The sequence below is a fragment of the Felis catus genome, chromosome X, assembly GCF_018350175.1.
Source record: "Felis catus isolate Fca126 chromosome X, F.catus_Fca126_mat1.0, whole genome shotgun sequence".
NCBI classification, from domain to species: domain Eukaryota; kingdom Metazoa; phylum Chordata; class Mammalia; order Carnivora; family Felidae; genus Felis; species Felis catus.
This window is the reverse complement of record NC_058386.1, coordinates 69,529,882-69,550,914: the sequence shown is the minus strand read 5'-3', so window position 1 is coordinate 69,550,914 and position 21,033 is coordinate 69,529,882. Positions and strand designations below refer to the sequence as shown.

Here is a 21,033-nt window from a genome sequence, read left to right as displayed (position 1 = left end):
ATATTATAAAATCTTCTAGGAATAATCTTTTTGTGTCTTTAGGTCACTTAATTTGAGTCATCCACAAACACTCATGTTAATTCTAAACATTTGCTAGTGTAACTTTACTCTCCCAAAATGATTTTTCCTTGTCTTGGTGGTCATAAAAATAGATTAGGAAGGGCAAGAATTGAGAAGAACACTGTACTTTATTTTATGTATATCACTTCTATTTTTTATAATTTTATTTTTTTTAATTTACATCCAAATTAGTTAGCATATAGTGCAACAATGATTTCAGGACTAGATTCCTTAATGCCCCTTACACATTTAGCCCATCTCCCCTCCCATAACCCCTCCAGTAACCTTCTGTTTGTTCTCCATATTTGTGTCCCTTATGTTTTGTCCCCCTCCCTGTTTTTATATTATTTTTGTTTCCTTTCCCTCATGTTCATCTGTTTTGTCTCAAAGTCCTGATATGAGTGACATCATATATTTGCTTTCTCTAATTTCGCTTAGCACAATACCCTCCAGTTCCATCCATGTAGTTGCAAATGGCAAGATTTCATTCTTTTTCATTGCCAAGCTTCTTCATCTGTTCATCCATTGATGGACATTTGGGCTCTTTACATACTTTGGCTATTGTTGATAGTGCTGCTATAAACGTCGGGGTGCATATGTTCCTTCGAACAGCGCATTTGTATCACTTCTAAACTTCATAAATTGTTCAAATTTTCAAAATGGTCATAACTTAATTTGGTTATTGAGAACTGTTTAAGAATTATTTTTCTTTTCAACATAACATTTCTACATAATTCAAGGCACTTTGTAATTTGGGTTTTTAAATCCATAATCTTTTGCCATAATACGCAAAGTGCCAAGACTCAGAAATAAATCTCCTTGCTAATCCACATTAATTACCAGATTCCTGGGTTTCCAAACATGGATCAAAGCCCATTTGAAGGCAATGTCTTCTGTTTTCAATCAAAGATGCCCAAGTCAAGTGAATTTGGATTTTGAATTTATCGTGCTACTCTTCAGAGTAGCTCTTCTTAATTCCTTCACAATGGATAGGTTAAGGACATCCTGGATGGTAAGGCATGGCTTTTCTATAAATTAGGCCTAATTCCTTGTAAAATGCTTATGGACTTGTGTTTTGTTATTTTTAACCATTTTCAAAACATCAGCCTTTATGAATATACCCATAATTTATTGTTAAATGGCCTAGTTTTAATGCAAGCAAAATTAGGTCTAATTTGGGGCAATTTCATGACATTAGCTATCTTAATGCTGTTATTTAAAGGTGTGAATATTTTGAATATAGTTGTCAGAGTAATTATGGATTTTTTTTGTCTTTCACCTGGGGGTTTTAGGGTAGGAGTGTGGGTGGAAGGATAATATCCTGCTTTGTACATGTTTTATTAGATTGCCTTGTCTCTCACATGCTGCAAATCAAATGTCTAAATTTTATGGTTGCTTATACTCATTGCAGAAGGTTTCCTATTATCAGGTAAGAACACTGTCTTAAAAATCATGCTTTTTGGAGTTTACTAAATTTTCAAGAATAATTCTCAATTCTCATTTTTAGATCTGTGTTTTACCTTATTTCAGTAAGATAGAAGTATTTTTAAAAGTTACTGTAAGGACAAGTAAGTACCTGTACAATGAAATGAGATTAAAGAAAAGACAAATTTACAAGGTAAAAGTTTTCTGGGGTTTGAACTTATATAAGCCTTGATCACTAAGAAGTTTTAGTGGCAGCATATGTAAACTTACAAACAGTACTGCTGTATACTTATGTACCACATACCCAGCAGAGACCCAATAATGTTAATTGGCTAACAAAAGATCCTATGTAGTGGAAAACTTACTACTGATTTCTCTCCTCATATAAGGTTATGCAAAACATTCTTTTCATTCTTTGTATCTTAAAATTGTGTATTAAATATGGATATGTGTATTTTTATATACGATGCCCAAAATTTACTTAGCATTTAAAAATTAATAACACTTTCTGCTGTTGGATTGAGGTAGTAAGAGATATGTAAGGAAAAATTACGTATGTTTTCCTCGGTGTTTAACTATCTGATTTGTTAGTATGCTTACTTCCTTTGTCTCTAATTCTGTGATGCCATCTTCTTTCTTTAAATATGTTTTTTTTATGTTTATTTTTGAGAGAGATACAGAAAGACAGAAAATGAGCAGGGGAGGGACAGAGAAAGGGAGTCACAGAATCTAAAGGTTTCAGGCTCTGAGCTGTGAGCACAAAGCCCAACGCAGGACTCAAACCCACAAATCCTGAGATCATGACCTGAGCTGAAGTCAGAGGCTTAACCATCTGAGCTACCCAGGCACCCATGTGATACCTTCTTATCCTTTCTGTATTATGGTTGATGTTTTATTAGATCTTGACATTTCAATACATTTTAAACCTCATTCTATTGTAACAGTAAGACTCCTTTCAAATTACATTTTGGTGTAGGCATCCAATTTTGATTTATTTTTAAACTAAATTCTTCCTAACTTTACTAATTACTAAATGAATAATGGATAAATACAGCCAGTGCATAAGAACTCTAGGAAGTTGGCAGTATAAATAGTGTAAATAGACAGCCAGCCATATTGCAGAAGAAGCCTACAGCAGTTTTCCCTTCAGTTCTGGACCTTTGCTTCAGGCTATTGGGCCCCAATATTTAATCTAGTCAACATAGAAGGTTCTTCACGGAGCACAGTGTAGCTGGCACTACCAAATGTGAATATGAATGGTGACATGATGATAATGGCAAGGTAGGAAATCAGACCTTTTTCACATGCCAGCTATCATGCAAGTGACATCTGTGTTTCATGGGGCTCATGACTCAAATACATATTTTTAAAAAGCTACATCTTCTGTCTTAAATATATGAAAGTGTATAATTTCTATAAGAAAAAATAGTAGACAGTATTAGATGCCCTTCACAAAGAAGCTGGAGCAAATTCCAAGGATGCCCAGCTACTGCAGCTCTTTCTAAAATAGGTTACTCTGTCAGGTATATATGATTTTTATAAATTAGTCTCCCCCTAATAGTACTTTGTACTTCCTGTTTAGGAGAGAGGTGGGTGGATGTGTGGGAGGTAAGTGTCAGAGGATGACTAACATTTATTGGATCCCTTTATGATCATGATTTGTTTCATGTGGGTTTTCGCTTTTAATCCTTTTAGCAATCTTATGAGGTAGGTAGTATTATTCCCATTTTCAGGTAAGGAAACTAAGCATCAGAGAGAGATTAAGTTATTTGCTCATAACTAGGAAGAGACTGAACTAAGATTAAAATTCAGGATTTACTTATTTCCCACTATTTTGCAGTAAGGAAAATTGCAGCTTGCTATGTCATTAGTCCTAAGCCTCAACCTACCATATGCCCATCATAATCAGAATTTCTGTTGCCTCTGGATTTTACTTTTGTTGCTGGAGAATAAAATTTTAGTATACATATTGAAGTGATGGACCTTATTGTGTGAAAGTTATTTGTTATTTTGTTTTGAGCAAGTTTGCTTTTGTACATAGAGGCTTGCCAGCAATTCCTTTATTTTATAGTGAGACTGTTGCTGGTTAAGTTTAGAGAAAACACTTTTATAATTCTTTCCAAAGAAGATGAGTCAATGTCTTCAGAGAATTCCTTAACAAGATGTTATCTACATCCAATGTTTTTAAGTTTATCTATGGTAATATGGGTTTTGCTTTCCTTCGGCTTGTCAGTAGATAGAAGTTTTCTATTTCTGCCTAATGTTTTTTTGTATAACATTCTTGTAGCAGAGGATTGTGATTGAAACTGCATGTGACAAGTAAAAGGTTAGCTAGGCAATGTCAGTTCAAACTCTAGAATTGACTGCTAATCTTTTTTAAGAAATGAAATCAAAATGACAGTAATTTTTCACATATAGTGGCTTTAGAAGGATGTTAGATCAGGAATTTGGTTGACAATACTCCTGGGACTAAAGATTCATGATACCCGATGCTTAGACAACTATAGTGTAAAACTGAGGGAAGTCATTCTCAAGAATAAAGGTAAGTGTTATTGGGATTATAAAGAGATTATATTAGTGAGGGATCTCCAGATAAACAGAATCAGGATGTGTATATATTTGCATAAAGAGAGAAAGAGAGATTTATAATAAGGAATTGGCCCATACAATTATGGAGGCTGAGAAGTCCCAAGATTTGCAGTTAGTAAGCTAGAGACCTGGGAGAGCCAAAGTGTTGTTTCAATCCAAGTCTAAATGACTGAGAACAAGGACAGTCAATAATGCAAGATCCATTCCAAAGACAGCAGGCTTCAGACCCAAGAAGAGCCAATGTTTCAGTCCCAGTCCAAAGGCCAGAAAAAACCAACATTCTAGCTCATCACTCAGACAGAGTACCCTCTTACTCAGCCTTTTTGCTCTATTCAGGTCTTTAATTTATTGGATGAGACTCATCTACATTAGGAAGAACAATTTGATTAATTCAATCTACTTATTCAAGTGTTAATCTTATCTAGAAACACCCTCACATGACATACCCAGAATAATGTTTGACCAAATGTCTGGTCATTCCATGACCTAGTCAAGTTAACCCCCAAAATTAGTCATCACAGTAATATATATCAGAAACTCAAGGGCTAGAAATTATCAGAATATGAAGGATAAATCCATTATCCAAAAGGGAGTTAATATTATAAATATATAAAGAACTCTTACAACTGAATGACAATAAAAAACAACCTAATTAAAAAAAATGAGCAAAGGACTTGAATAGAAATATGCCAAAGAATATATACAAATGGCTAACAAGCATATAAAAAGATGCCAACATAACTGATCATCACGTAAATGCAAACCAAAATCAGAATGTAATATTACTTCACAACTCGTTAGGATGGCTACTATTTTAAAAAACACAGAAATTAAGTGATGGTGAGCATGTGGAGAAATTAGAATACTTGTGCCCTGTTGGGGAGTATATAAAATGATACAGCCACTATAAAAAATAGTATGATGATTTCTCAAAAAGTTAAAGTAGAATTACCATATGATCCAGAAATTCCACTTCTGGGTTTATACCCTGAGGAATTCAAAGGAGGGGCCAAATAGATACCTATACACCAATGTTCAGAGCAGCATTATTCTTAATAACTACACTGTGGAAAGAAACCAAATGTCTATCAACAGATGCATTGTTTTTAAAAAAATATGCCATATAGGGGCATCTGGGTGACTCAATAGGTTAAATATCTGACTTGGCTCAGGTCATGATCTTGCAGTTCGTGAGTTTGAGTCACACATCGGGCTCTGCACTGACAGCTTGGAGCCTGAAGCTGCTTCAGATTCTGTGTGTGTCTCTCTCTCTCTGCCTCTCCCCCACTTTCACTCTGTCTCTCACTCTCTCTCAAATAAAACTTAAAAAATTTTGCAAATATGCTATTTACATAAAAGGAAATATTATTTATTCTTGAAAAGGAAAACAAATTTTGACACATGCTATAACAAGGATGAACCTTGAGGACATTATTCTCAGTGGAATAATTAGTTACAAAAAGACAAATACTGTATTAATCGACTTACATGATGTATCTAGAGTAATAAAACACACAGAAACAGAAAGCAAAATGGTACTTGCCAGTGGCTAGAGAGAGAAGGAGGTGGGGACTTGTTGTTTAATTGGAATTAAAAAGTTCTGGACATGGATACATAACAATGTGGATATACTTACTACTGAACTGTATACTTAAAAGTATTTAAAATGGTACATTTTACATTATGTGTATTTTACCTCAACTTGAAAAAAAAGTCAAATTAAACTTTCACCCAGAAGTTACAAATAAGGATTCTTTTAAGGACATCTTATTTACCCTTTTACAGATAAGAAAACTCTTTCACTAAGGGTAGAGTATGTATCAATAAGTAAATTGCATGGAATCATAAATGTAGAGCACAAGATTATCTGAAAGTCATATACATAATTTAAAAGGATAGTGCACTCTTTATAGATTTTGGATACTAGCCCTTTGTTCAATATGTCATTTGCAAATATCTTTTCCCATTCTGTTGGTTGCCTTTTAGTTTTGTTGATTGTTTCCTTTGCAGTGCAGAAGCTTTTTATCTTCATGAGGTCACAATAGTTCATTTTTGCTTTTAATTCCCTTGCGTTTGGGGATGTTTCAAGTAAGAAATTGCTGCAGCTGAAGTCAGAGAGGTTTTTTCCTGCTTTCTCCTCTAGGGTTTTGATGGTTTCCTGTCTCACATTAAGGTCCTTTATCCATTTTGAGTTTGTTTTTGTGAATGGTGTAATAAAGTGGTCTAGTTTCATCCTTCTGCATGTTGCTGTCCAGTTCTCCCAGCACCATTTGTTAAAGAGGCTGTCTTTTTTCCATTGGATGTTCTTTCCTGCTTCGTCAAAGATTAGTTGGCCATATTTTGTGGGTCTAATTCTGGGGTTTCTATTCTATTCCATTGGTCTATGTGTCTGTTTTTGTGCCAATACCATACTGTCTTGATGATTACAACTTTATAGTAGAGGTTAAAGTCTGGGAAACTCTACACCCAAAAAACAAATAATCCAGTGAAGAAATGGGCAGAAAACATGAATAGACACTTCTCTAAAGAAGACATCCAGATGTCCAACAGGCACATGAAAAGATGCTCAACGTCGCTCTTCATCAGGGAAATACAAATAAAACCACACTCAGATATTGCCTCACATCAGTCAGAGTGGCTAAAATGAACAAATCAGGAGACTATAGATGCTGGCGAGGATGTGGAGAGACAGGAACCCTCTTGCACTGTTGGTGGGAATGAAAACTGGTGCTGTCGCTCTGGAAAACAGTGTGGAGGTTTCTCAAAAAATTAAAAATAGATCTACCCTATGACCCAGCAATAGCACTGCTAGGAATTTACCCAAAGGATACAGGAGTGCTGATGCATAGGGACACTTGTACCACAATGTTTATAGCAGCACTTTCAACAATAGCCAAATTATGGAAAGAGCTTAAATGTCTATCAACTGATGAATGGATTAGGAAATTGTGGTTTATATACAGAATGGAGTACTACGTGGCAATGAGAAAGAATGAAATATGGCCCTTTGTAGCAACATGGATGGAAATGGAGAGTGTTATGCTAAGTGAAGTAAGTCATACAGAGAAAGACAGATACCATATGTTTTCACTCTTATGTGGATCCTGAGAAACTTAACAGAAATCCATGGGGGAGGGGAACAAAAAAAAGAGGTTAGAGAGGAAGGGAGCCAAAACATAAGATACTCCTAAAAACTGAGAACAAACTGAGGGTTGATGGGGGGTGGGAGGGAGGAGAGGGTGGGTGATGGGTATTGAGGAGGGCATCTGTTGGGGTGAGCACTGGGTGTTGTATGGAAACCAATTTGACAATAAATTTCATAGTTAGAAAAAAAATTTTTTTAAATGAAAAGACAGTGAATTGCTAATCATAGATAATGTGTTCAATGTGATTACAAATGTAATTATGTCCAAAAAGATATCTGACATGTTTAGCACAGAGGTGTATGGATTTAAAAAATACAATAAAGAAAAAAATAAAAGTATGATCCTTTATCTTTTAAGCTTATTTATTTTTATTTATTTTGAGAGAGAGAGACTGTGCATGTGTGTGTGTGTGTGTGTGTGTGTGTTTGTGTGTGTGTGCATGAGTGGGGGAGGGGCAGAGAGAGAGAGAGAGAGAGAACTGATTCTGCTTTTGGTTTGTTTATTCGTTTTGGTTTTTAGATTCCTACATAAGAGTGAAATCATATGGCATTGGTCTTTCCCAGTCTGACTTATTTCATTTGGCATAATACCCTCTAGGTCCTTAAACAAGTGCAATTTGGCTATGTTTATAAAAACTTAAATGCACATATTCTTTGGCCTACTAATCCCAATTTGTGGCATATTTATAGAGGCCGGAGGAAGAGGGATTGGGGATGGGTGGGTTCTGCTTTTGGTTTTGTCCAGCAAAGCCTAAGATGGCAGAAAGCATTACTCAAGTCTTCATGCAAGTCAAGAGAGATAAAAGGGAGGCTAAAGGAAGTCTTCCAGGCTGATCTCAAGCTCCTGTATTTAAGAATACATGTAGGGAAACATGCAATACATCAGGGGGCTAAGTGCCAATAAGAAAGCATAGAAAGTGTACAGAAAAACAAGTTAAGGTGTTGTCAAGACTACAAAAGAGCATATGCACAAAACAGGGTGGAAAACAAGATGAGATATTCCATAGATAACATGATCTAAGGAATTCCTGAGCACAGGAAAAACCCAACCCCTAGATATACATTAACTAAATAAGGGAAGTGCAGCCCGCTGTTTTCAGCAAGGCCAGAAAGCAGTGTTCTCCTTTCCAATGCATTCCCTATAATCTCCTAACCCAGGGCATAGCTATTTGATTTGCCACAGGGATAGACACAATTGATGAAGGGGAGTAGGAGATACAGACTTCCAGTTATGGAATGAGTAAGTCATTGGAATAAAAGGCACAGCATAAGAAATGTAGTCAGTGAGAATGTAATAGCATTATATAATGATGAGTGGTAGCTACACTTGTGGTGAGCATAACATAATGTATAGAGAAGTCAAATCACTATGTTGTACACCTGATACTAACATAACATTATGTTTCAAATATACTCAAATTTAAAAAAAAATAAAAAGACCTAATATTAAGGCCTCATATTACATGTGTTTTGACATCTGGGGAAAGCAAGGAGAGTCTCAAATGGCCAACCACAAGTTCCCCTTGTCATCCTGTACCTGTAGACAAAGTACCATATTCAAATAACTCATTGCAGGGACCAAGTGCAGTGCCTGCTTATCCCTGAATTGTGGGTTTCTGTTCAAACAGGACAAGCACATCCTCCTCCTGTGGGAAATTCTCCTGAGAGAAATCCAATCCTCCTATGGGAAATGGGGGTTTCACCACTCTCAGGGATTACACTACAGCCTCTGTTTGTTCACTCTATTCCCAGAGAGAATCCCCATGTGTCCCTTTGTAGCATATGGTGTTCTTTTCCAAGCTATGAGTATACCTGACTAATACACTGTTGATTTTATCTGTTTAGTGTTGGGAGGCTTTTGTTGGCTATACCCAAAACTCTAGGGCAAGAATCCCTTCATCACCAATGAGAAGTGGAGGTGATCAAAACAAAAAAAATTATGTATATTTGCAAATAATGTATAATTGTATAATTGCAAATTGTATAATTGCATAATGTATAATTGCAAATAAAAATCAAGATTTATATACAAGGATATCCATTTAAGCGTTGTTTTTAATAGCAATAACCTGAAAAACACCTAAATTTTCACAATTAGATATTTCTAAATCATGTAGTGTCTATTGCGTATATATGTATATACACCCTATCTTCTTTATCCATTTATCATTATATATACATCTTCTTTATCCATTCATCTATCAATGGACACTAGCATTAGTTCCATAATTTGACCATTGTAAATAATGCTGCAATTAAAACAGGGGTGCATATATCTTTTTGGATTAGTGTTTCTATATTCTTTGGTTAAATACCCAGTAGTAGAATTACTAAATCATACAGTAATTTTATTTTTAATTTTTTGAAAAGACTCCATATTGTTTTCCACAGTGACTGTAACAATTTGTATTCCCACCAACAGTGATGAGGGTTCCTTTTTTCCACATCCTCAATACTTGTTTTTTGTGTTTTTGATTTTAGCCATTTTGAGAGGTGTGAGGTGATATCTCATTGTGGTTTTGATTTGCATTTCCCTGCTGATGAGTGATGTTGAGCATCATTTCATGTGTCTGTTAGTCATCTCTATGACTTCTTTGGAGAAATGTCTGTTCCTGTCCTCTGCCCATTTTTAAACTGGATTATTTGGGAGTTTTTTGGTGTTGAGTTGTATAAGTTCTTTATATATTCTGGATACTAAGCCTTTATTGGATATGTCATTTGCAAATATCTTTGCCCATTCAGTAGATTGTCTTATTATTTTTGCTTGTTTTCTTTGCTGTGCAGAAGCTTTATATTTTTATGTGGTCCATGGAACACAATTTAGCAGTTAAAAAGATTGAGGTAGTTCACGCCAGTCAGAGTGGCCAAAATGAACAAATCAGGAGACTATAGATGCTGGAGAGGATGTGGAGAAACGGGAACCCTCTTGCACTGTTGGTGGGAATGCAAACTGGTGCAGCCACTCTGGAAAACATTGTGGAGGTTCCTCAAAAAATTAAAAATAGACCTACCCTATGACCCAGCAATAGCACTGCTAGGAATTTACCCAAGGGATACAAGAGTACTGATGCATAGGGGCACTTGTACCGCAATGTTTATAGCAGCACTCTCAACAATAGCCAAATTATGGAAAGAGGCTAACTGTCCATCAACTGGTGAATGGATAAAGAAATTGTGGTTTATATACACAATGGAGTACTACGTGACAATGAGAAAGAATGAAATATGGCCCTTTGTAGCAACGTGGATGGAACTGGAGAGTGTCATGCTAAGTGAAATTAGCCATACAGAGAAAGACAGATACCATATGTTTCACTCTTATGTGGATCCTGAGAAACTTAGCAGAAACCCATGGGGGAGGGGAAGAAAAAAAAGAGGTTAGAGTGGGAGAGAGACAAAGCATAAGAGACTGTTAAAAACTGAGAACAGAGGGTTGATGGGGGATGGGAGGGGGGTGGGTGATGGGTATTGAGGAGGGCACCTTTTGGGATGAGCACTGGGTGTTGTATGGAAACCAATTTGACAATAAATTTTATATATTGAAAAAAAAAGATTGAGGTAGTGTATCTGAATGTGATGGTATAGAAATAGCTCCAAGATATACGTAAATAATAGAATTTAAGTTTATAGTATCATCACTTTTTTTGTAAGTGTATATGCATTTTTGTTTTGGAAAGTTTCTGGAAACTACTGACAGAAGTTGCCTTGGTGTTTAGATTAGGAATTTGTAAATAAGGAAGGGAAAGAGACTATAGCTTATTTTATACCTTTCTGATAGTTTGGCTATTTTTCTTATCAAGTGTATTATTCATTTTTACAATGAAAATAAAACTAAAAAAGTATGATCTCTGCTACTAATGAGCTGATTTTCAAGTAGAAAGATGAATAGAATTTCACGAAACAAGTTTGAAGTCTCAACACTACAGGCTAGCGTCTGGACTGATGATTAAAATAGGGCAGAATGGTGCACAGCATATGGAACACTGAAGCAGTAAGCTGAAGGAGTGTTAATTGTATTAAAATTTTTTAATAGTTCTCATTTTAAAGGGGCTTCCTCTGAATATAAATAGTTTATTTCTACATTTAAGTAAGATCCATACTTAAAACAGGACACTGTACTCCCCAACATCAGAGTTTTGCCATCTAATTTTATTTTTAAAAGAAAAGCAAAGAACTAAATTCCTACAAATGTTATGAAGTTTGTGAAGAGACCAGAGGTTTCTGAATATTGTGTTGCAATATAATCCATGTAAAATCAATACAATTACCTGGTCACTTGGGCCAAACCTCAGCTTTCACCCTAGTTTCAGGGTTACTGGAATGTTATTCTTTTCACAAAATCAACAAGAGAATTATTTAATATGTCTCTCTCACTTGAGCCAGTGGTTTTGGCTGTAGGTTTCTTTCTAAAGTGAGAGTGGCTTAGATCCCCGTCAAAAAGCAAAACTGATTTTAACTTGAGGGCAGAATGTACGTTATCCTTTGTGTCCACCTTTTTATTCTTCTCTAAATCAATATTTACAGTTTTAATGATAAATTATTTTTATAACCTTATTATTTTCTTGGATAAGATGCTTTTAAAAACTTTAACTGTTCTTCCCCCATAAGTTTCTACTTAATAGGTATTATCATAATAGCTTGCCTTCAACATTGCTAATGTTGGGACCTCAGCACATTTCTAACAAATCAAGTCAGGTTTTATTTAGTTCAATTTAAGGGATGAATCAGCTTCAGGTGTCCTCTAAATGAATTACAAATTAATTGGCTGAGTGTGTTCAGCGATCTGTTCATTATTCCTTACATTCTGACAGTAATGTAGCCTGGCTTGCACTGGAGAACTTGATGCAATGGAAATATATAAAATATATATAAATATATAAAATATATATACATATAAAATATATATATATAATAAAATAAAAATATATAAAAACCCTTATGCTGGCTGTTATGGTGGATTATTTGAATCTACCTAGAACCCTACTACCATTTATTTTGCTTTCTGTTTTATTTTAGTTACAAAACTATGGTACGATCGATATACAGTGGGAACCTAATGAGCTTTTTATGTTGTAAATACTTGAAGCTTATTCCACTTGATTAAAAACTCTTGTATGGTATATTTTGATTTGTTCCTTAGGAACATGTAATTTAGTACTAGTACTTACAATAAATGTTACTCATCAAGGCTTTTTAAGTAGAGGAAAAACAAATTTATCATTTATCTGTTATGAATGATCAACATACGCACAGAACAACTGTACTATATTGCCTATGAATAGACACATTAATTATGCAATCTAACTTCACTATTTTGGTAGTAAACCACAAGTTCATATATTGCTTTCCCTCCTGATGTTTAAAATTCTTTCTCAGGGCCGCCTGTGTGGCTCAGTTGGTTAAGCCACCAACTTTGGCTGAGGTCATGATCTCACGGTTCGTGGGTTTGTCCCTGGAAATGGCTCTGTGCTGACAGTTCAGAGCCTGGAGCCTGCTTCAAATGCTGCGTCTCCCTCTCTCTCTGTCTCTCCCCTGCTCACATTTTGTCACTCTCTCTCTCTCAAAAATAAAAAAAGTAAACATTGAAAAATTAAAAAATAAAATTCTTGTTCAAAGGGTTGTAGCTTTAAAACATATTTGCACTTGTTTTTTAGTATTTTACCAGTTTTAGCTATGATAACTCTTTCATTTAAGTCATGCTTTATATGTTGTATACATTATATTGTTATTCAAATCCAATTCAGGAGAGGGCTCTATTTTAAATTTCATTAAGAAAGGGAATGTTGAGGGACACCTGGGTGACTCGGTTAAGCGTCCGACTTCAGCTCTGATCATGATCTCACAGTCCGTGAGTTCGAGCCCTGCATAGGGCTCTGTGCTGACAGCTCAGAGCCTGGAGCCTGTTTCAGATTCTGCGACTCCCTCTCTCTCTGCCCCTCCCCTGCTCATGCTCTGTCTCTCTGTGTCTCAAAAATAAATTTAAAAAAAAAGAAAGAAAGGGAATATTGAAATCAGTGTACTTCTACAAAGGATTTGAGGTGTAGCCTCTGTGAGATCAGACCATATCTTTTTAGGCAGAAGGCAGCATCAGAACCTCATACCTCCTTCCATGATTTGCAGCATTTCTCCTCAACTCACTATCACAGGCTTTCTTTCTCGCTCTCTTGCTCTCTCATTCTTGTTCTCTCATCACAAAAACATGCATACACATACAAGGGCTTTGAAGGATATAGATTTTTTTATATGAAATTTATTGACAAATTGGTTTCCATACAGCACCCAGTGCTCATCCCAAAAGGTGCCCTCCTCAATACCCATCCCCCACCCTCTCCTCCCTCCCACCCCCCATCAACCCTCAGTTTGTTCTCAGTTTTTAACAGTCTCTTATGCTTTGGCTCTCTCCCACTCTAACCTCTTTTTTTTTTCCTTCCCCTCCCCCATGGGTTCCTGTTAAGTTTCTCAGGATCCACATAAGAGTGAAACCATATGGTATCTGTCTTTCTCTGTATGGCTTATTTCACTTAGCATCACACTCTCCAGTTCCATCCACGTTGCTACAAAAGGCCATATTTCATTTTTTCTCATTGCCACGTAGTATTCTATCAGCAATCAGACAACAAAAGGAAATCAAAGGCATCAAAATTGGCAAAGATGAAGTCAAGCTTTCGCTTTTTGCAGATGACATGATATTATACATGGAAAATCCGATAGACTCCACCAAAAGTCTGCTAGAACTGATACAGGAATTCAGCAAAGTTGCAGGATACAAAATCAATGTACAGAAATCAGTTGCATTCTTATACACTAACAATGAAGCAACAGAAAGACAAATAAAGAAACTGATCCCATTCACAATTGCACCAAGAAGCATAAAATACCTAGGAATAAATCTAACCAAAGATGTAAAGGATCTGTATGCTGAAAACTATAGAAAGCTTATGAAGGACATTGAAGAAGATTTAAAGAAATGGAAAGACATTCCCTGCTCATGGATTGGAAAAATAAATATTGTCAAAATGTCAATACTACCCAAAGCTATCTACACATTCAATGCAATCCCAATCAAAATTGCACCAGCATTCTTCTCGAAACTAGAACAAGCAATCCTAAAATTCATATGGAACCACAAAAGGCCCCGAATAGCCAAAGGAATTTTGAAGAAGACCAAAGCAGGAGGCATCACAATCCCAGACTTTAGCCTCTACTAGATTTTTAATTAAAAGTTATTTTTAGATTTTTTTTTTACCACCTCCTTAGCTAATTGGAGACCTCATAAGGATGAAGTTACTTGGAAAAAAAAATCAGATTTCTATTTCGAGCTCTGCGATGGACATTTTGTTCCTTGTTAAATGTGTCCTTTGACCCTGCTTTTCCTGACTCCTTATCAGTAAAATGAAAGTCATTATTCCCTCATGCTTCTAATTTACTTCCTACAGTTGCCTCTAGGATTCATTGAATTAAAATAACATATAAGGTCTATAGTTTATTGGAATAAAAAATCTAAAAATAAAAAGGATAGGGTTATTATGAAACTTTCTGAAGCCATAAATATGATTATTAAAAGCTACCTTATCTTCTTAAGCCTTTCTTATTTACACTTTTAATTTATTATAACATTAATACAAGATCTACACATGGCCAATCTAGATTAAATTCTCAAAAGACACCACAGTGATGTGATCTTGACTGTTATTTTTTAAATATTTTTAATGTTTATTTATTTTTGAAAGAGAGAGAGAGAGAGACAGTGCAAGCAGGGGAGGGGCAGAGAGAAGGAGACACAGAATCCGAAGCAGGCTCCAGGCTCCAAGCAGTCAGTATGGAGCCCGATGTGGGGCTCGAACTCACAAACTGTGAGATCATGACCTGAGCTGAAGTCAGACGCTCAACCGACTGAGCCACCCAGGCGCCCTAACCGTTATTTTTTTAAATATATTTAGTGTGAATATGAATATGTGTATCATAGAAAAATGAAAAAAATAGACATTATAATATTAACAAGTGCTATTTACAGAATTGTGGATAATTTAAATTCTTTCTTAAAAAATTTATCCTTATTTTCTACAATGACAATACAATGTATTATTTATGTGATTATAATCATTTAAAATCAATACTGCTTATTTGCTGGTGCACCTTTCTGGCTCAGTTGGTAGAGCATGCAATTCTTGATCTCAGGGTTGTGAGTTCAAGCTCCACAATGGGTGTGAAGTCTACCTTAAAAAAATGGTAAAAATAAAAACTGAAAACAACTTAAAAATACTAATTAATTGCTAACAGTTCATTTTTTTGACTTGTTTTATTCTAACACACTTTCATGTTATGGAAATATCATGGAGAGGCCCATTTCAGAATGCGGAAACACATATTAAGAACTGTGAAATTAATTTAGTTATGTGTTGAAAGTAGCCTAGCATAGATCACCCAGATGATCCTGTCTATAATATTCTTTCCTTTTATTGTTCTAATTATTTTAAATCTGTCTTATAGCTACAAGACCGCACTCAGTTCAGTGACCGAGACTTAGCCACCCTTAAGAAGTACTGGGACAATGGCATGACCAGCCTTGGTTCTGTGTGTAGAGAGAAAATTGAAGCAGTTGCAACTGAATTAAATGTTGACTGTGAAATAGTTCGGGTAAGACATTTTCAATAATTTTCATGCTGTGATTGAAGATTGTCATAAAAGAAAGCTCTATAAAAATTGCATGAGGTGCTGTAAACAAGAACATCAATAAAGTGAAAAAGATTATCCACAGAATGGGGGGGGATATTTTCAAAGTACATATCTGATAAGGAGTTTATATTCAGAGTATGTAAAGAATTCTTAAATATTAATAATAAAAAGGCAAATAATGCAATTGAAAATGGGCAAAGAATTTAAATATACTTTATTCAAAGAAGATATGCAACTGGCCAATAAACACACAAAAAAATGTTCAACATCATTTGTCATTGTGGAAATCAAAACCACAATGAGATACCACTTAATAGCCTATATGATGACTATAATAAAAAAGACAGATAATAACAAGTGTTGACTGGAATGTGGATAAATTGGAAGCATTGTACACTTTTGTTGTAAATGTAAAATGTTTTAGCCACGTTGGAAAACAGTTCTTAAATTTTTAACATAGAGTTATCATATGACCCATCAATTTCACTCTTAGGTATGTACCCAAAAGAAATGAAATGTATGTATACTGAAAAACTTATACATGCTCATTTTTTTCTTAATTTCCACATATTAATGAAATATTATGGTATTTCTTGCTCTCTGACTGACTTATTTCACTTAGCATAATACTCTCCAGATCCATTCACATTCTTCCAAATGGTCACATTGCAATTTTTTTTATGGCTGGGTAATATTCCATTGTATATATGTACCACTTTTTCTTTATCCATTCAGCAGTCAATGGACATTTGGTCTGTTTCCATAATTTGGCTATTATAGATAATGCTGCTATAAACATTGAGGTGCATGTATCCCTTCAAGTTAGTATTTTTTATTCTATGGGTAAATACCTTGTTGTACAATTCCTGGATTGTAAGGTAGTTCTATTTTTAATTTTTTGAGGAACCTCCATACTGTTTTCCACAGTGGCTGCACCAATTCACATTCCACAGACAGTGCAAGAGGGTTCCCCTTTCTTCACATCTTCACCAACACTTGTTTCTTGTGTTGTTAATTTTAGCCATTTTGACAAGTGTGAGGTGATACCTCATTGTAGTTTTGATTTGTATTTCTCTGATGATCAGTGATGGTGAGCATCTTTTCATATATCTGTTGGCCATCTGTATGTCTTCTTTGGAAAAATGTCTATTCTTGTCTTCTGCTCATTTTTTAATTGGATTATTCATCTTTTGGGTGTTGAGTTTTATGAGTTCTTTATATATTTTGGATAATAATCCTCTATCAGAATGTCATTTGCTAGTATCTTCTCCCATTCTGTAGGTTGGCTTTTAGTTTTGTTGATCATTTCATTCACTCTGCAAAGCTTTTTGTTTTATTGAAACAAATGAGCATAGGAGAAAAAAAAGAGAGAGAGGCAAACCAAGAAACAGACTCTTAACTATAGAGAATGAATTGATGGTTACGATGGAAGAGGTGATTGGGAGGGATGGAATAAATAGGTGTTGGTGATTGAGGAGTGCACTTGCAGTGAGCACAGGGTGTTGTATGTAAGTGTTGAAACACTGAATTGTACACCTGAAACTAATAATACGTTGTATGTTAACTAATTGCAATTTAAATAAAAACTTAAAAAAAAGTACTTATACATGGATATTCATAGCAGCATTGTTCATAATAGCCAAAAAGTGGGAAAAAAACAAATGTCCATGAAGTGAATGCATAAAGAAAATGTGATATAGCATAGAATGGAATATTATATAAACATATAAAGTAATGAAATACTGAAACGTGCTACAAAATAGATGATTCTTGAAAACATTATACTAAGTGAAAGAAACCAGTTACCAAAGACCACATATTTTATGATTCCATTTATATGAAATATCCAGAATAGGAACATCTACAGAAATGAAAAGTAGTATCAGTAATTGCCAGGGGATTGAGATAGGGAGGAATGAAAAATGATTGTTAATGAGTATAGGGTTTCTTTTTGGCATGCTGAAAATATTCGGAATTTGGGTGATTACATTACATTACATTATGAAACATTACATAAGGTAATATGAAATAGACCTCACATGTTATGTAATGAAATTTTGATTGAAAATTATATTGATCAGTCATGGGTACAGTAGTTTACATTCAATTTATAAAATGTGGATATAAGATTTAAATAGTAGTAATAGTAGTATGCTCATAAGTTTTAACAATTAGCTAAGGAAAAAAAAACCCTGATTTATAGCATTTCTTGATTTTTTTTCCTTTTAATATATGAAATTTATTGTCAAATTGGTTTCCATACAACACCCAGTGCTCATCCCAAAAGGTGCCCTCCTCAATACCCATCACCCACCCTCCCCTCCCTCCCACCCCCATCAACCCTCAGTTTGTTCTCAGTTTTTAACAGTCTCTTATAGCATTTCTTGATTTATGTGGTATAAAGAATCCCACTCTGGGTGATTTCATGGATCATTCAATGTGGAATTCAGAAGAGATGCTAACAGTTGGCTTTTTCAAGGAAATATGAGTAGGCTTCAGCTTACACTGGAGATTCATCCCAGAAAATCAAGAGGGAAGTGCTATTAAAGAACAAATGACAAAATTCAGATTTCTTCTATAGGAAGAAATAAAGTATTTTCACATACATAGATGAAGAAAAATGGAATATTGGGAGAAACCATGGAGCACAGATTTCGAAAAATAATTGCTATTCTCACAATGCTTGCTTTTTGGTTTTTTTTGGATCCAAATGAAAAATCAAATTAAATCCTGCATTTACTGAGTATGCTACGCTATGTATACTAACAAAGAAATAGAAATGCATCAGATACTTTTCCTATTTTTAAGTAGTTTGGAGTCTAGCAAGAAGGATAACACAAGAATACAATTGATTGAAGAAGAATTGGAGTGGGATAATGGTATGAGAAGCCTAAATGCCAAGAATAAGGAACTTCAGAACATGTGTTTTTGTTCTTATCATTTTTGTTTTTTTTTAAATAGAAGTTATAAATGCACCCAGCTTAAGGAGCCGAGTTCTGTAAAACTTTCTATAAAACCAACATTCCTTATTCTTTCCCTACTCCTATTTTCCAATAGCTGGAATCAAGCACTTTTTACCTCCACCTATGAATAATGTGTTGTATTAATTAGAATTAGGTTTGGCTGTAACAGAAACACTCAATAGTAATTCAGACAAGATATTTTAATTTCATGTACAAGTCCAGGGATATACAACTTAAAATTGGCATGGCAGTTCTGCCCCATAAACTCCTCAGAGACTCTGGTACATTCCACCTTCAATTCTGCCATCTCTATGATGTACTTTTGCCCACAAGCTCCAAAATTATGACATGGTCCAGGAAGCAAGACAGAGGGGGGTAAAAGAAGAGGCAAGGGGTGTGTACCAGCTGTCTTTTAAAGAGGATTCCCAGAAACTGTCACAAGACACATTCACTTCTAACCCACTGGCTGAAGATTAGTTCCATGGTCATACCTAACTGTAAGGGATGCTGCAAATGCAGTTATACTCTGGGAAGCCATATGCCCAGCTACATTTTTTTATTATTATGGAAGAGGGAGAATACCTAAGAGTCTCCCTTCTCTCTGTTTATATGACTATTTCTTGATTTTTCAATGCTAGCCATTGTTGATTGATTTTCCACTATGAAATACGAGGGTTTATCCTCAATCTTTTTCAAGATCTCTTCAGTGATCCTTTTACTTACATGCATACTTTTTCTCTTTTTATTCTCCCAGTTTGGTTATTTCATAATTTCGGTTAGTTAGTTATCCAGTGTTAACATTATTATAACTAAGTAAGTGTTTTACATATTTGACTTATGTAGTATACTATTATACTACATATTAATATATGTAGTATATTATATTATACTATTTCTGTGTGAAATTATTTTGTTTTTTGTTTTGTTTTGGTTTTGTGTTCATTATTAGTTTTTTGGGTTTTTTTTTGCATTTTTGCTTGCTTAATTTTGTAGGTACTTACTACTAATTTATTCTGAAACCCTTCCCAGGTGCATATCTCTCTTCTCAATACATTCATACACATTTGGTAGTGTAACAGTTTTATCATCTTGAAGAAATTTTTCCTGAAATCTGATCTGTTCCAGTCTGAATTGGTAGGTCTTCACCTGGAACACAGCTGTTATCCTGAGATTTCCACTTTCAATGTGGTTATCTTTTTGCTGTACTTTCAGTAAGTTATCATGAAATTCATTGCCATGGGGGAGACCCCATTCTGCAAGAGAGAGGAGACAGTGATAGAATATTCCTAAACATACTCTCTCAAAATGAAAGATATAAAAATCTTTCCTCTTCGGACAGTGTTTGCTGCATCCCATAGAGTTTGAACCATTGTGCTCTCATTTTCACTTGTCTTCATGTGTTTTTTTTTTCATTTCTTGATTGATCCATTCACTGTTTAGTAGCATGTTATTTAGCTTCCATGTAGTTGTGTTCCTTCCAGATTTTCTTGTGATTGATTTCCACTTTCAACTGCTGTGGTTGGAAAAGATGTGTGACATGATTTGTTAAGATTTTTTTATGCCCTAATATATGGTCAGTCCTGGATAATGTGCCATGTGTACTTGAAGAGAATGTGTACTCTGCTGTTTTGAGATGGGATATTCTGAATTTATCTGTTAAACCCATCTGGTCCAATATGTCATTCAAAGACATTGTTTCATTTTTGTTTTTATGTTTGGATGATCTATCCATTGATGTAAGTGGGATGTCAAAATCCCCTCTTATTATTGTATTATTACCAATTTCTTCTTCTATGTCTGTTAATAGCTGTTTTCTTTATTTAGGTGCTTTCATGTTGGTGCATAAATATTTACAATCGCTATATACTTTTGTTGGACTATTCTCTTTATCATATGCGGTGTCTTTCTTTGTCTCTTGTTACAATCTTTGTTTTAAAGTCTATTTTTTTCTGATACGAGTATTGATACACCACCTTTCTTTTTGTTTAGATTTGTATGGGAAATGTTTTCCACCCTTTCACTTTTTATGTGCATGTGTCTTTAGTTCTGAAGTGAGTATCCTTTGGCAGCATATAGTTGGGTATTGCTTTTTATCCACTCTGTCACCTTATATTTTTTTATTGGAGCATTTAGTCCATTTAAACAGATGCAAAAATTCTCAATAAAATACTAGCA

The 21,033-nt window shown here is 34.9% G+C and overlaps 1 protein-coding gene across 2 annotated transcripts in view; it reads left to right on the top strand.

Annotated features, from left to right (window-relative positions):
* Positions 1-21,033, top strand: part of HDX (highly divergent homeobox) — a 190,866-nt gene that overhangs the window by 93,042 nt on the left and 76,791 nt on the right. For both annotated transcript variants that reach the window (XM_006943850.4, XM_019824034.3), the window contains exon 5: positions 15,710-15,856. In XM_006943850.4, coding sequence (XP_006943912.3) covers positions 15,710-15,856 — 147 coding nt within the window. The remainder of the gene's footprint in view (positions 1-15,709; positions 15,857-21,033) is intronic.